General features: G+C 40.6%; 1 protein-coding gene across 2 annotated transcripts in view; it reads left to right on the top strand.

Moving 5' to 3' along the window:
* The window catches only part of arhgap4b (Rho GTPase activating protein 4b), a 34,680-nt gene that overhangs the window by 14,299 nt on the left and 6,652 nt on the right, over positions 1–13,729 (top strand). Inside the window, exons 5-19 of one of the 2 annotated variants that reach the window (XM_061058366.1) lie at positions 2,288–2,350; positions 2,459–2,632; positions 3,279–3,407; positions 3,705–3,926; positions 4,568–4,669; positions 4,847–5,032; positions 5,284–5,368; positions 7,320–7,347; positions 7,623–7,719; positions 9,235–9,295; positions 9,447–9,524; positions 10,934–11,062; positions 11,704–11,809; positions 11,917–12,144; positions 13,581–13,636. In XM_061058366.1, coding sequence (XP_060914349.1) covers positions 2,288–2,350; positions 2,459–2,632; positions 3,279–3,407; positions 3,705–3,926; positions 4,568–4,669; positions 4,847–5,032; positions 5,284–5,368; positions 7,320–7,347; positions 7,623–7,719; positions 9,235–9,295; positions 9,447–9,524; positions 10,934–11,062; positions 11,704–11,809; positions 11,917–12,144; positions 13,581–13,636 — 1,744 coding nt within the window. Of the gene's footprint in view, positions 1–2,287; positions 2,351–2,458; positions 2,633–3,278; positions 3,408–3,704; positions 3,927–4,567; positions 4,670–4,846; positions 5,033–5,283; positions 5,369–7,319; positions 7,348–7,622; positions 7,720–8,269; positions 8,298–9,234; positions 9,296–9,446; positions 9,525–10,933; positions 11,063–11,703; positions 11,810–11,916; positions 12,145–13,580; positions 13,637–13,729 lie in introns of both variants that reach the window. The other variant, XM_061058367.1, reaches the window with a different exon arrangement.

Raw genomic sequence — 13,729 nt, forward strand, 5'->3', positions numbered from 1 at the left:
TTTTACAATGAATTTAGAAGACACTTTAATGACGTACATACATCAGAGAGTAAGTGCAACACAAGCTAGGATCTAGAGAGGACAAAACGATGTCAGGTTGATGTTATAACTGGTTTGTAGCCAGTTAAAAAAAGGTCTTGGACAGACAGACTGGATTTACCCTTTAATAACAAATGTTAATCATGCTAGTGCTTTCTGGGTTAAGTTAGCATCAGCTTAGATAGCAGCATGCAAGCCACAAGCTAGCCTTTACAAAGAGCATCAGAGAGAGACTCATTTTGTAAACTTTAAAAAGTTTTTGTTCTTACAGAGATGTTGAAACCTCTAGAAATCAACTGTTCAACATCATGGGTCAACGTCTTGCGAATGATCAACACTGAAAGAATACAAACTTTAAAACACGATAGGCTAAATCAAATCAGCTAGCAACAGTGGCTCTTGATGTCTTTTATAAAGAGAGGATCTTTAGAGAAACATTAATTTCCTTCTAAAGCTGCTTCATTCTACTTTTTATACAGTTGTTAAATATCAGGTCCTTTTTCTCCCCACAGAGGAGCAGATATCTACCGATCAGTCAGATCAGTGTCAAAACGTTGTGAACTATGGACACAAGAGTCTTTTTTAGATCCAGTTTAGAAGTCTGTTTTCTTCTTTAATGGTTATTGAAATCATTTACTTTAAGGGGTTCATTGCTGAGAGATGCAGATGTAGCATCGTATTATCTGACGCTGAGAGGGAAAACTAAGCTGGAGTAGATGAAAAACTGTTAATCTCAAATGCCAAGGACTTTTTGATTCCAGCCGTGTCGGGATGTTAAGCTTTGACCTTTATGTAGATATGCATCGTCACAGCTGTGTCTGAAAGAGGTCATGTGTTTTAGATAGCCTAGCTGAGAAAATTGACCTAAAAAATAATCACGTCCGATCTAAATTGTCCAAAACCATTAAAGGAAAGGTTAAAAGATTGCAGGATTACTTTGGTTTCATATAGAAGTCATATGTTTTTCAATAGGTTGCAGAGGATTTCACTTACTTCCAGGAATTACTTGTCGACTGTCAGCAGCAGAATAAGCAGATTACGACTCAAACATCTAGCTACGCTAATAAACAACTGAACACTGCACACTGTCAGCTCTTCGTCCTGTTCCAAAATCCTAAGACTCTATGCATAAATTCATAAACAAGGATTTTATTTTCAGAGCTACAGAGATTAATTTTGTAATACAGCACAACAGTGAAATAACTCCATGTGTTACTTGCCAGCCAAAACTGAAGAAAAATCTTCTCATGAACGTTCTCCATCTTTTTTTTTTTCCTTCTGTTATCTGTCTTTGTACCGCAGTGGCATCTGCAGTCTCATTCATTTAAAAAAAAAAAAAAAAGTGTTCATACTCATCTTGCTAAAATTACTGCTTGTCAGACACGCTTCTCTGTACCTTCTCATAGTTGACATGTGAGCAGAATTTTAATTAAGCTATAACAGTCACTTCAGAGCAGCTAAGAGGTGTTGTTAGGAGCCAAGCCAAGCAGAGCATTACCAAAATCACTCTCGACGCTTTATTGAGTCGGCTGTGGCTGACATCAAAGTCACTCTATGCGCTTGTACCAATTAAGACTACAAGTAGCCTAAAAGTCATGATGGCTAGCTTAGAATAATATAAAGTTTATGTTTTCAAACTAGAAATATGGATCATGAGAATTAGCTGCAAAGTAAAAACATTTAATTGTTATTTGGCTTTCTTTATGTTTCTTTATGCAAGAAATCACCAACCAAATTTACAATTTAACGAAAAGGGACACAGCCTGTTTAAATACAATAAGCTGCATGATGCTACTTTATACAAATGGTGCACAAAGGCCAAAGCCACATCCCCTTCCAGAGAGGGGCGTGGTCAAACACAGCTCATTTGCATTTAAAGCTACAGACACAGAAACAGCCTGTTCTGATATAGAGGGGTTTATAGGCATGATCAAAATGCAGGATCAGAGTGGACTTTATTTAAACTTGTTGAAAAGGAGGACAATATGTGACCTTTCAGTTCATTTTTAGATTGCAAAGAATAGTTTAACATTTTCAATCCATTGACTTGCTTGCCAAAAATGAGACAATTGTGCCGAAATGTGGATGTAGATCTAGTGGACAATCAGCTTGGCTTAGCATAAAGACTGAGGGGCAAAACGCATGAAAACAAAGAATTGTCTATGGCCAAATGTTGAAATAATACTTTTCAAATAATATATATGCTCTCTGATGTTTTCTTAATATATTCTGCGGTTGTAAATTGCAGAGTAAAGAAGTCGGTATCCAGATGCAGGACGAGTTGTTAAAGGTCACCACTGAGCTGCAGATGGTGAGCATTTCATATTGTTGGTCTTAAATCTAATATTGTATTATAATGTAATGATGGTGCCCCGATGTCGACAGTGCTGATATGGAGTTTCTGTTTTGTATCGTGAAGGCTATGAAGACGTATAACCAGTACCACACAGACTGTCTGATAGCCGAGGGGAAATTGAAGGAAGCCGAGCGGTTGGAGGAGAGACACACCGGCAAGTCAGCTGAGCTCGGCCTCGGCCAATCAGGAGGACAGAGACGGAGTTCTGTCAAGAAGATGGAGAGATTAATGGAGAAAGTGAGTGTGTGTTGCTGGTGTCTGTGTTTTTTTTTTTCTTCACTATATTGTACAGAATGCCTTAAAGTAACCATAGTGTTAACCAATTACATCTAAGGTCAAAATTTGGCTGACGGTAAGGTTACGGCAAGGTGAGGCTATAGTTGTGGTTATGGTTATGCTTAGAGTAGGTCTCCAGGAAATGAATGTAAGTCAATGCAAAGTTCTGTGAAGTAATGCAACCACTAGTCTTTGTGTGGGTGTGGGTGTGAGAGAGTGAGACGAGCTCAGATCACAGGAAGTCTTGATGCTGGTTTTCCATAGACCAAACAACTTCCTGTTGTTTGTCTAAGCATGTTGAAGTACGTAGATTCTGTAAATGCATTATCTTTCCCCTCTTTGTTTTTGACTAAGAAGGGGAATATTACCCAAATCAGCATGAAACCACAATGAATCATTTTACTCCTGTTTATGTTATCTACTCTTACATGTTGTAACGTGTTTGTTTTATGTGTGTGTACGTGTGCGTGCGTGTGCGTGTGCGTGTGTGTGTGTGTGCGTGTGTGTGTGTGTGTGTGTGTGTGTGTGTGTGTGTGTGTGTGTGTGTGTGTGTGTGTGTGTGTGTGTGTGTGTGTGTGTGTGTGTGTGTGTGTGTGTGTGCGCACAGAGGCATGGCAGGGTGCAGGAGAACCAGCTGAAGTGTACCAAGGCTCGTAATGACTACCTGCTGAATCTAGCAGCAGCTAATGCAGCCATGAACAAGTACTACCTGCAGGATGTCAGCACTCTCATCGACGTAAGAAACATGCTATTTGTGTGAGACTTTAAGCACCTGTTGGAAAGGGAGGGGGGGTGCTACTCTATTGTTTGTTTTTCTGAAGAAAATGTGAGATATTATGTTGGGGAAAAAAATTAAATTCCTCTGCAAAGGAGAAAAAAAACATTGTCTTGCATTTATTCTTCTCTACATCACATAACCACATACATGTTTATTATTCTGTCTCTTTCTCCTCCCCTGCATCATCAATGCCTCCCCATCTTTCTGTCCTTCTTTCTCTCCATCCATCGCTTCTCCCCCCTCCCCTGCTGGCAGTGCTGTGACCTGGGTTTCCATCTGTCTTTGGAGAGGATGATGAGGTGCTACCTTGCCAGTAGGTGGCGTATCCAGAAGACCGAGGAGACGGGGCTCAGGCAGCTGGAGGCCGCAGTCACATCGCTGGATCAGGGTGGAGACAGAGACGGGTTGCTACAGCAACATGACTCCGCCTTCTGCCTTCCATTCAGATTCAACTACCATCCACATGAGGGAGACCAGGTGAGGTCACGGTCATCTGTTAGAGGTGTATAGCCCCGTTTCCACCAAGCGGTCCGGTACGGCAGTGGTACCAAAATAACTGATCTGTACCGTCCTACTGTTTTGGTACCCTTTTGTTAGGGAACCAAGCATACTGATCCGACTCTAAAGGTTGGCGCTAGACATACTCCATCAGTTGATTGGTTGAAAGAATCTTCACTTCCTTTAAGACAGCTATTATAAAGAACAAACGCAATACGCATTATGTTTGAATGTTCTGCGGCTTTGGAGAGAGTCATTTCAAGGCTGTTTTTGTTTTTTGTAAAGTAATGTACTCAAAAGGATGACATCATCAGTTTATGTTTTTTTCAGTTGTTGGAGTTTTAAATGGCTGATCTTTGATTCAAAATCTCGATCTTCTTTCATCAAAGTGCTTAAAAACCGACTCCTGAACACCTTTGTTTTTTAAAAGTTTACCTTAAATAAACAAAGCAGAATTAAAATCTATTCTACCGTCAATTCCTCAGACAGCATCCCGGGATCTCTTCTTTTTCTCCTCCAGTCAAATAAAACCGTCTCTCCCTCTCTCTAAACAAAATCCTGTTGGTTTTAATTTGATGATGTGTCACAGTGTCACGCAATCTCTTGTTTGTGTGTTTCAGGTGTGTGAGGTGAGCGCAGAGAGCCAGGTGAGGTACGAGATGGAGACCAGGTTTCAACAGATTCAGTCCCGACTCGCTGCTGTTACCTTGGAAACAGAGGAGGTCAGCTAATTATTCCCATTGCCAGAATGTTTGTCTGTCTGTCTCTCTGTTTCTCGTTCAATGGCCGAGCGATTGAGCAACAATGTTCTCTTTTACTTTATGAACATCAAAGTAAGAGAGCTCGGGAGAAATATCAAATGAATTGAGATAATAAATCATTATATTTCCTTTTCTCAGGTTAGTAAAACGCTGAAAGCCACACTCACCGCCCTGCTGGACACCATGTGTGACAGCGACAGTAACCCCTCCCCAGACGTTCCCAGCAGCCTATCACATGAGCCCCCCGGAGGAAACACCGCCCAAAAACTTACCCTCGCCAAGCGTCGAGCCAATCAGCAGGACACAGAGATCTACTATTTTACAGTGAGTTACTGCAGCCGGCTAGAGGTGGATGCATTTCTATTTGAGTGTGTGTGTTGTTTGCTTTTTTTGGCCTCTGCAATGATAGTGATGGCTTTTTGAAGGGCAAATGAGATGTTGTGCCTTTCTGCATAAACCCTTTGATGATTACACGCTAAGTGTTAAGAATTAATACATATTTCAGAAACTGTGCTTGAGGAGAAAAACAAATTAATTGGTTGAATTTCTTAAAATGTGATAATTTTTTGTCGTAGAAAGTAAAAGAGTTCCTCACCAGCAGTTCTCTGACCTTCAAACTTCAAGCCAAACATGACCTTCTACAAGATGCCATACAGAAAGGTAATATTATACTGACATGTTAGATTATATGCTTGGAAAATGCCTTCCATGTTGGAAGTTCACATATTATGCAAAACACGCTTTACTGTACTGTTCATGGTTTTTGAACAATAATATGTCTGTGTACAAACCCCCAAATATGAAAAAAGTCCATCCTCTCCATCTTTTGCCTGTGCCACTTTTCAGAAAATGTGTGCTCAAACAGGCCGTTTGGAAATGTTCCCTTCATGACATCACAAAGGGCAGTAACTCCTCCCCCAGGAGGGTGACACTCCCACAGCTAGGTGTTTGTTCTGCCCTCTGAGTCTGCCTTCTCACCGTAAACAATAGGGCATGCAGCGAGAAAGCCCATGCCACCCAAGCCCTTACAGAGAGGGGCGTGGTCAGCTAATTTGCATTTAAAGCTACAGACACAGAAACAGTCTGTTCTGAGTAGGGCTTAAATAGAGGGGTTTATAGGCATGATCAAATACAGGATCAGGGTGGATTTATAACAATAACTTCACAGACAGTTTTTGTGGTGCTCTGAGACTTATTTAAACTGGTTGAAAATGAGGATAATATGTGACCTTTGAAAACATTAAACTGAGTACTTTGTTCATAAATCATTGCACTGCATTAAAACTGGTAAAAATTAGATTTTCTAAAAACTCATCAAAACAGAAGCAGCAGAACCTGAGCTATCATCTTCTTTTATTTCCCTCATTTTGCTTCCCTGTTAAATCCTGGCTCCAGGTTACCCACCATGTGATCTGATCAGATAATTGGATTATTTTTGCTCATAGCCTCAAGTCCCTTGTCTCAACCAAAGCTGAGGAGTGGGCTAAAGAGGCCTTATAAGGCTTCTATCTAATTCATAGACTATATAATACATGGACGTAGTCTCATTGATGTGCCCCATTAGTAACTGAAGCAGAGTTTTGAAGCCCAACCAGGGTTTTGCTCTTACTGAAAATCCTATCTGAACCTGTCTTTCAATCACTCTAGTAACAGGCAAATATGTGGACTTAAGCCTTCTGGAGAATAATCAAAATGGACAAGATATTAAAAAAATGACTGCCCATACAGTGTGTGCCAATAAAGACATGATCTATTCATACTAAAAGAGTTTTTGTACCAGGCTGTAGACATTTTTATTTCGGCTGCTAATGAGTATTTTAACCAAGCAACAACCTCCGGTGAAGGAAAATTAAGCCAATGGGAAAATGCAAAAAACTGCAGTTCATCGAGTGTCCACTTGAGGCTGGCTGCAGATCCCTAGGTGTTATGTACACCCCCTTTCAAAGAAGCTCGCTTTTACAGAAGAAATAAACAAGTTAACAGCCTGGTTCAAAAACCAAATTGCTCTGAATAGCTCATGTCTTTATTGGCACACACTGTACGGAAGTGATTTTCTTTTACAACTCATCCATTTTGATTTTAAGAAGGATCAGAGTTATTCATAATAAGGCATGGGGCTGACCTGACTGATGGGCCGGTGCGATGTAGGCTTCAAACCCGCCTCAGTTCCAGCTCTTTAGCCTGGGGTTAGGTTGACTGAAAGTTGGGTGTCACTCGGGTTCATGTTTATTTACAGTCTATGATTTTAACATGGGTGTAAATGGGACTTCAGGGGCCTTTGGAGCGAGCCCCAAGTGGACACTGATGAAATTGCAGTTTTAACACTTCTGTATTGGCTTCACGTTTAAACACAGATGTTTGCAGCTTGATCTATTTGACATCCCCAGATTGTCTTAAATTTTCAAACTTGTCCCAAAATGGCTTTGTACAACTTTATTTGTTTTTGTATAAATATTTTTAGTTTTTGTATTTTTAGCGCTCACTTACATCAAAAAACAAACCTAAAAGTGTGAATTTGGAGGGATTCCTCTCTTATTATGCTGTGAAAGCTGGCACCAGGAGCCAGTTCCAAACCTTCATTTCTAAATTGCTTTCTGCCTTTCTCTTCCAGCCGAGGCTGTGGACAGTGACCCTTCCAGGTAAGAAGAGTATTTACACAGCCAAGAATAAAGAGAGTGACTGAGAGAGGCTCAGAGACATGGAGGGGGCACAGAGGACAGGAAGAAGACATTTTTTTATCCATTTTAACTCAATTCAAACCAAAATGCTGTTTTTGGCAATTGTCTATAGTGTAAAGTTTTATTTTTGTAAGGGGGGGAGATCATGAAAATAACTTACTAAAAACAATACGATGTTGAGTATTAATACCCAGATGTCAATTGGCATTAAGCATTTTATTTATTATATTTCCCAGAACGCTATGTGCTCGGTCAGTGCGTGTTCGGAAGTCCAGACCTGTTTCCCAATTCTGCCACACACTCTTCACCACAGACATAATCTCCTACATACAGGTAACAAACACACTCACATGCAAATTTCAAATACAAGTGAAACACACCCCTGTTTTTACCTCTTTATTTATGTGCCTGCTGCACTGCACCGCTGTTAGAACCTCCAAAGGAAATTATTTAGAAAATCCTGTTACACTGAAGCCAAAGAATTGGAGGGGGGTTCACGCAGCACACACACACACACACACACACACACACACATGCTGATAGTCCATCCCCCCAGTGTACTTCCTGCTGCCTGATGTGTGTGTGTACGGTCATGCTTATAGCTTATTGCTGGCTTTCTCCTCTTTTCAACCCCCCTTTATCTCCTCCTCTCTGGTGAAAAGGATTAAGATGCACTGGCCTCTTTGCTGCCTCCTCTCTCAACTCCTCTATTGAGTGTATGTGTGTGTGTGTGTGTGTGTGTGTGTGTGTGTGTGTGTGTGTGTGTGCTTATAGGCGCCTCTTCCCAATGCTTCTTAATCTTTATTCCACTTATTTCTTACTCTTCTTTTTCTAATCTTTGCCTCTTCTCTGTCTCATCGCTGCTGTGCTCGGCTTGATGCAGGAGGAGAAGGAGAATGTCTCGAACACAGGTACTAAACCCAATCTGTGATAACGCGTTCATGCTGGTAGTCATACTTACATTAAGACACGAGGTTATGTCCCTGTATATTAGTATGAAAATGTTTAATCTAGCTACTGTATGGTGGCCTTGACAGTCCAATAAAGCAACACAGAAATACAGGAAGCTAGCTGAAGATGGAGAGGGGGTGGTCTAATATGTTTTTACTTCTCCCCACTCCTTTACAGACATGTCACTTAAATAGATTAGTGTCCGACATTTTTTTCTTCATTATACTTTCCACTCTTTGTAATTATTTTTTATGTTCTGTCTGTTTTTTAATGTTTACCTTTTTCTTACGTTACATGTTCGGAATAACACTTCAAATCAATTCCATAAAGCACAACTTTTAAAATGATATCAAATAAGAAAAAATATTGTGTGAAAATAAGAAAAAAACACTATTGCACAAAACACAATTGCAGACAAAACATTCAAAAGAACATATAGTTAACGATACTGAAAATGATTACACATCGAACAACACATTACAAAGTGTCATGTTGTAAAATAACACAAAATCAAACAAGATAGATGAAACTAGCGGGATGTTTCAACATTGATTTCAGGGATGTTGGACACATATAGGGGTCACAGACTCAGTGACCTCAGTATTAAAACAGTCTTGGTAATGGCCCAGGCAATGACATGAAACATTTGACCTGCACTATGCATCAACCAAACACATTAAAAGGTTATTTACAACTCATTTTTTTCTTGATTATCTAACCTTTTATCAACGATTAGCTCACATTACCCTTGTTTAATCATTGTTTTCCTGCATTGTTTCCTGCTTGGCATATTTCCTCCTTCCTTTTATGGCTGTTTTTTTCTGTCTTGTCATCTATCTGCACCCTCTGTTGGTCTGTTGTTCACCTCTTCTTGTCTGTTCACCTTCTCTTGTCCAGAGCTCTGGGCAGCAGATTCCTGTGGTGGTTGAAAGCTGCATCCGTTTTATAAACCTTCACGGTGAGTCACTTTTCATGACATTAGCAATGAGGCATGCTGAGAGAGCTTTGGACACGGACGATGAATATGTGGAAGTATTTTCTGTATGTGTGGAACAACAAGCCGTGTGTACTTGTGTGATGTAATGTGTATGTGTTTGTGTGCGACACAGGCCTCCACCATGAAGGTATATTCAGAGTTCCTGGGTCGCAAAGGGAAGTGAACCTCATCCGAGATGCATTTGAGAGAGGTAAATGAGATCCTCTTATACATAATATATACTCAAGTCTTTCAACACTTCCTTTTTTTTTTAGCCTCTCTTATCTCTATAAGGGATTAAAGTCTGTAAAAGGATTACCTTACACATTTTGAAAGAGTAACAGAAAGCTCTGCTGATCATCCCGTGAAACCTCACTCACTCACTCTTAATTCTATTAGCCAGGCTCTAAAACTGTCCCCAGTTCTCCAAACATATTGAGCACCCAGGTGGTGAATGTGCCAAACTCGAGCTCCTGTAGGAATAACACTTTTAACATGGCTGTATGCTCTGGTGAGCATAACCAGGGGGTGAAAGGCAAGTGAGGGATAATGACCTTGGCACTGCTCTACTGACTTCTGCTGAACAGTTTTTTGTGCTCTTGGTGTAAAAACTCTAAATGAGGCTATTGACTATGTGCTGAAAAAAGAAGCAGTTCATGGAGTTCTTGTCAACTGGATTAGCTCTGATTAAGACTTTTTAACAGGAACATTTGATTTAAGGTTTTCAAAATAATGTCACAGTCAATGAAAATACTGACAAAACTCTGCATGAGCTTTTAAATATTCATTTGTCGTCCTCTGGCAGAAACTCTGAATTGAAATATCTCAACCTTTAGGAGCTAGTTGTTGTGGCGGCTGTGGCTCCGTTGGTAGAGTCAGTTGTCTCTCAGCAGGAAGGTTGGGGGTTCGATCCTCCAAAACTGCAGTTCCTTGAGTGCCCACTTGAGGCTGTCTGCAAAAACCTGAAGAATCCTGATTCGTTCCCGTATTAGACTGCCCGTTTTTATGAGATATAAACATGTAGAGCCAGGTACAAAAGAGGTTTTAGTCTCTTTACCTCATTTCTTTATTGTTGAAAACTGTAACGAGTGTGATTATAATTTTTTTGTCGATCATCATTGATTATATCGAGGATAAGTCTTGAATACATTTGCATAATTAGTGGTTTGACTTAAAGATGGGCGTGTTGTAACTGTATTCCAGGAGGCTAAAGACCTGCTACAACTCCACGTCTATGTCTCCTTTAAGTTTGAACTTAAGTTAGGTAGAGTCAGCATTTTCAATATGTGGACCGGCAATATGGCGAATGCTTCTTAATCAACCAGTGGGTGACATCACTGACAATACGTCCATGTTTTATACAGTCTATGAAGGAGAACAGACAAGGGACACAAGTTAAAAATGTCAGAACAAAATCGAATGCTTATTGAATCCTTTTTGTGCCTCTCAAAATCATTTGACATTTTAAGAAGACATTTATCCTTCTAACAGGAATGTCCTGTCCTTTTCTGCCAGTCAGCTGCATTTTGACTATTTGTCTTGTTCCTGCACTAAAAAAGTATAAAAAGTGTGTTTCTACATGGATACCTTCAGCTCACATTTCTGTTTGACTCCCTGTAGGAGACGATCCTCTGTCTGACAGCGAGTGTGACCTGGACTCCGTGGCTGGCGTGTTGAAGCTTTACTTTAGGGGCCTGGAGCCTCCTCTCTTCCCTTATGACAGCTACTCTCAGCTGCTGGAGTGTGTCCGTAAGACCCCCTTATATAACCTCCATGTCTGTGTGCGACTCTGTTTCAGTCAGTTATTTGTGTATCTTCTGGGTTTTTAGAAACTTATTCCAACTGATTTACCCCCTCATGTGGTATATCTTGGGTAAAACCTTTCTACATACTGTAGGTATTAATCTGCTCAATTTGGTTTAGCTTTTTGCCACCTTACTGATGTGACGAACCCATCCCCTTCAAATATATACACTGTCTGTAAGCTCTATTTGTATCTCTCTTACTGTCTACTTGCTATTCCTGTAGGCATGAAACAATTTTGTTTTCCAAAGCAGAAACTCTGAGCTAGAATTTGCATGGATTAACAAGGTTGTGAACCTGCCTGCAACTTGTTTAAATCTTGTTTAAATACGTTAATGGCCTTATAAATCAGCGCAGGCACCTCATCTCATCTCATCTCAGCAATTTAAGAACTCGTCACAATATTTCTTTAAGTCAGAATTTTGGGTTAAATGTGCATCTGTCACGGTTTCTATCTGAGAAAATGCAGACTGCAGCAAAAAATGGAAAAAAAAAAAAAAAAAAAAACTGGTTCCAGAAGTGAAATGTTTATTTCTGCTCATCGTGTTATCTTGCTCTCGTTTCACTTTTATTTCCGTCATGGTCAGAAATTGAGGGGGTGACGGAGAGAGCGGCGCAGATTAAGGCGATTGTTTCCACATTCCCACGGCCTCTCCTCATCGTGATGCGTTACCTCTTCGCTTTCCTCAATCAGTAAGCCTCAACAAAACACTGTGGTACACTCGGTTACCTGCTATGCTGCTACACTTAACACCATTGCAATAAGATAACATGACTTTTTATGTGTCTGTGTTTCTCAGTGTGTCTCAGTACAGTGATGAAAACATGATGCAGCCCTACAACTTGGCCGTTTGCTTCGGTCCGAGTCTGCTGAGGGGGCTGGAATCTGATGACGCTGTTGCTAGGCAGCCACAGGTTAATGATCTGGTCAAAACCATGATCCTCCAACATGACGTCATTTACCCCGGCCAATCAGAACTGCCGGGCCCAGTCTACGAGAAGCACATGACTCTGGAGCAAGAGTACTGGTGAGAGATTAGAAGTCATTGACCTAAATGTGGTGTTCACTTTTTTTTCTTTTTTGGGGTTTTTAGGCCTTTATTTAAAGATAGGACAGTCGATAGAGTCTGAAATTGGGGAAAGAGAGAGAGTAGGGAATGACATGTGGAAAAGGAACCTCAGGTCGGATTTAACCCAGTCTGCCCGCTTGGAGGACCACAGGCTACCAACCCCCCCCCGTGGTGTTCATTTTGATGCAATCTCAGAACTCATCAGTTTTATCTGACTATGATTTAGCCTCTAGGAGACATGGGCAATTTTTCAGGGTTCACAGTGTAGTTTAGAGTGAGATAAAGAACTTCCAGCCACAACTTCCTTTTTTCTGTGCGTTGGTATTCTTTACAGTCCAGCTAGCAACTAAACTGAATGAAAGCCAGAAAACTCCTGGTGCCAAAATCCTGACCCACGCCTACAGATAAAGAATTTTCATGCAAAAACCCTGAAAAGGTCTTTATGAATGTTGTTGTAGCACAAGCCAAACACAAAAACAACTTCTGAACAACTAAGTTTTGGATAATAAGTAGGATGATAGTTTTAAGAACAGTAGATGTAAACCTTGATGTCATCCATTGGTTTGTGAACTTTGTGAACCTGAGTTGTGAAGCCTCAAGACTAGAACTCTGTAAGGTTTTTTTTGGCTGTTATTAATATTATTATTAATCTGTATTGAATTCTTGTGTAGCCAGAAAACATAATATGTGGACAATCGGCATGAGCAAGGGGCTGTTATAACTGTACTGCTTTATGTCATGTTAAGTGCTTGGTATCAAATAGTCTCCAATAATTGGTTATTCGGTGTAACAAGTCTAAATTCAGCATATGATCATTTCTGTTTTTTAAAGTGTAATTATCCTTGGTTGACTCAGTTAATGGCTGACTTGGCAGCAGCATCAAAGTCCTCTTGAGATTTGTTGGTCATGTTTGAGTTTAAGACTCAAGTCTGAGATGGATCCAGGAACACGGAGCAGCTTTCCCCTTCGCTCCTTTTTTCATGGCTCAGTCTTCTCGGAACATAATGCTATACCATGCCAAAGGCATCTCTGTGCAGCCTGCAATGTTTTGTGTAAAAAGTGCTTAATACTATTAAGCTGATTACTCACTTAAATGTAACACGAGCCTGCAGCCTGTCGACAGTGTCCATGGAAATCTCTAACACCACTAAATCAGCTCTGGGAGAATTCCATGTAAAATGTCCTCATGAATAAGCTTTGCCCTGTGTGTTTTTTGTACAACACTGGGCTTTGAGGGTCAGACCATAAATGTCTCAATGGTATGAGGTCTGATTTGATATTTTCTAAACATGAGGTAATGTATTTAGGGACGCTGTGGGGCGACGGCCGGTCCGTTTGTCAAACAGAAGAGAAACCGTGCATGACCACTGAGTGAGTTTTCTGCTTGTTTGCAGTGAGCCAATCACAGAGGAGGGAGACGGAGAGACTGAGCATCTGCCCAGTGAAGACGGTGAGTACATGCAGTACAAACACACACCCACACACACCACAGACACACACACAACAGACAGGATCCTATTAGACATAGACTACTCCACATGAA

This window comes from Labrus mixtus, chromosome 15, assembly GCF_963584025.1.
Source record: "Labrus mixtus chromosome 15, fLabMix1.1, whole genome shotgun sequence".
Classification (NCBI taxonomy): Eukaryota; Metazoa; Chordata; class Actinopteri; order Labriformes; family Labridae; genus Labrus; species Labrus mixtus.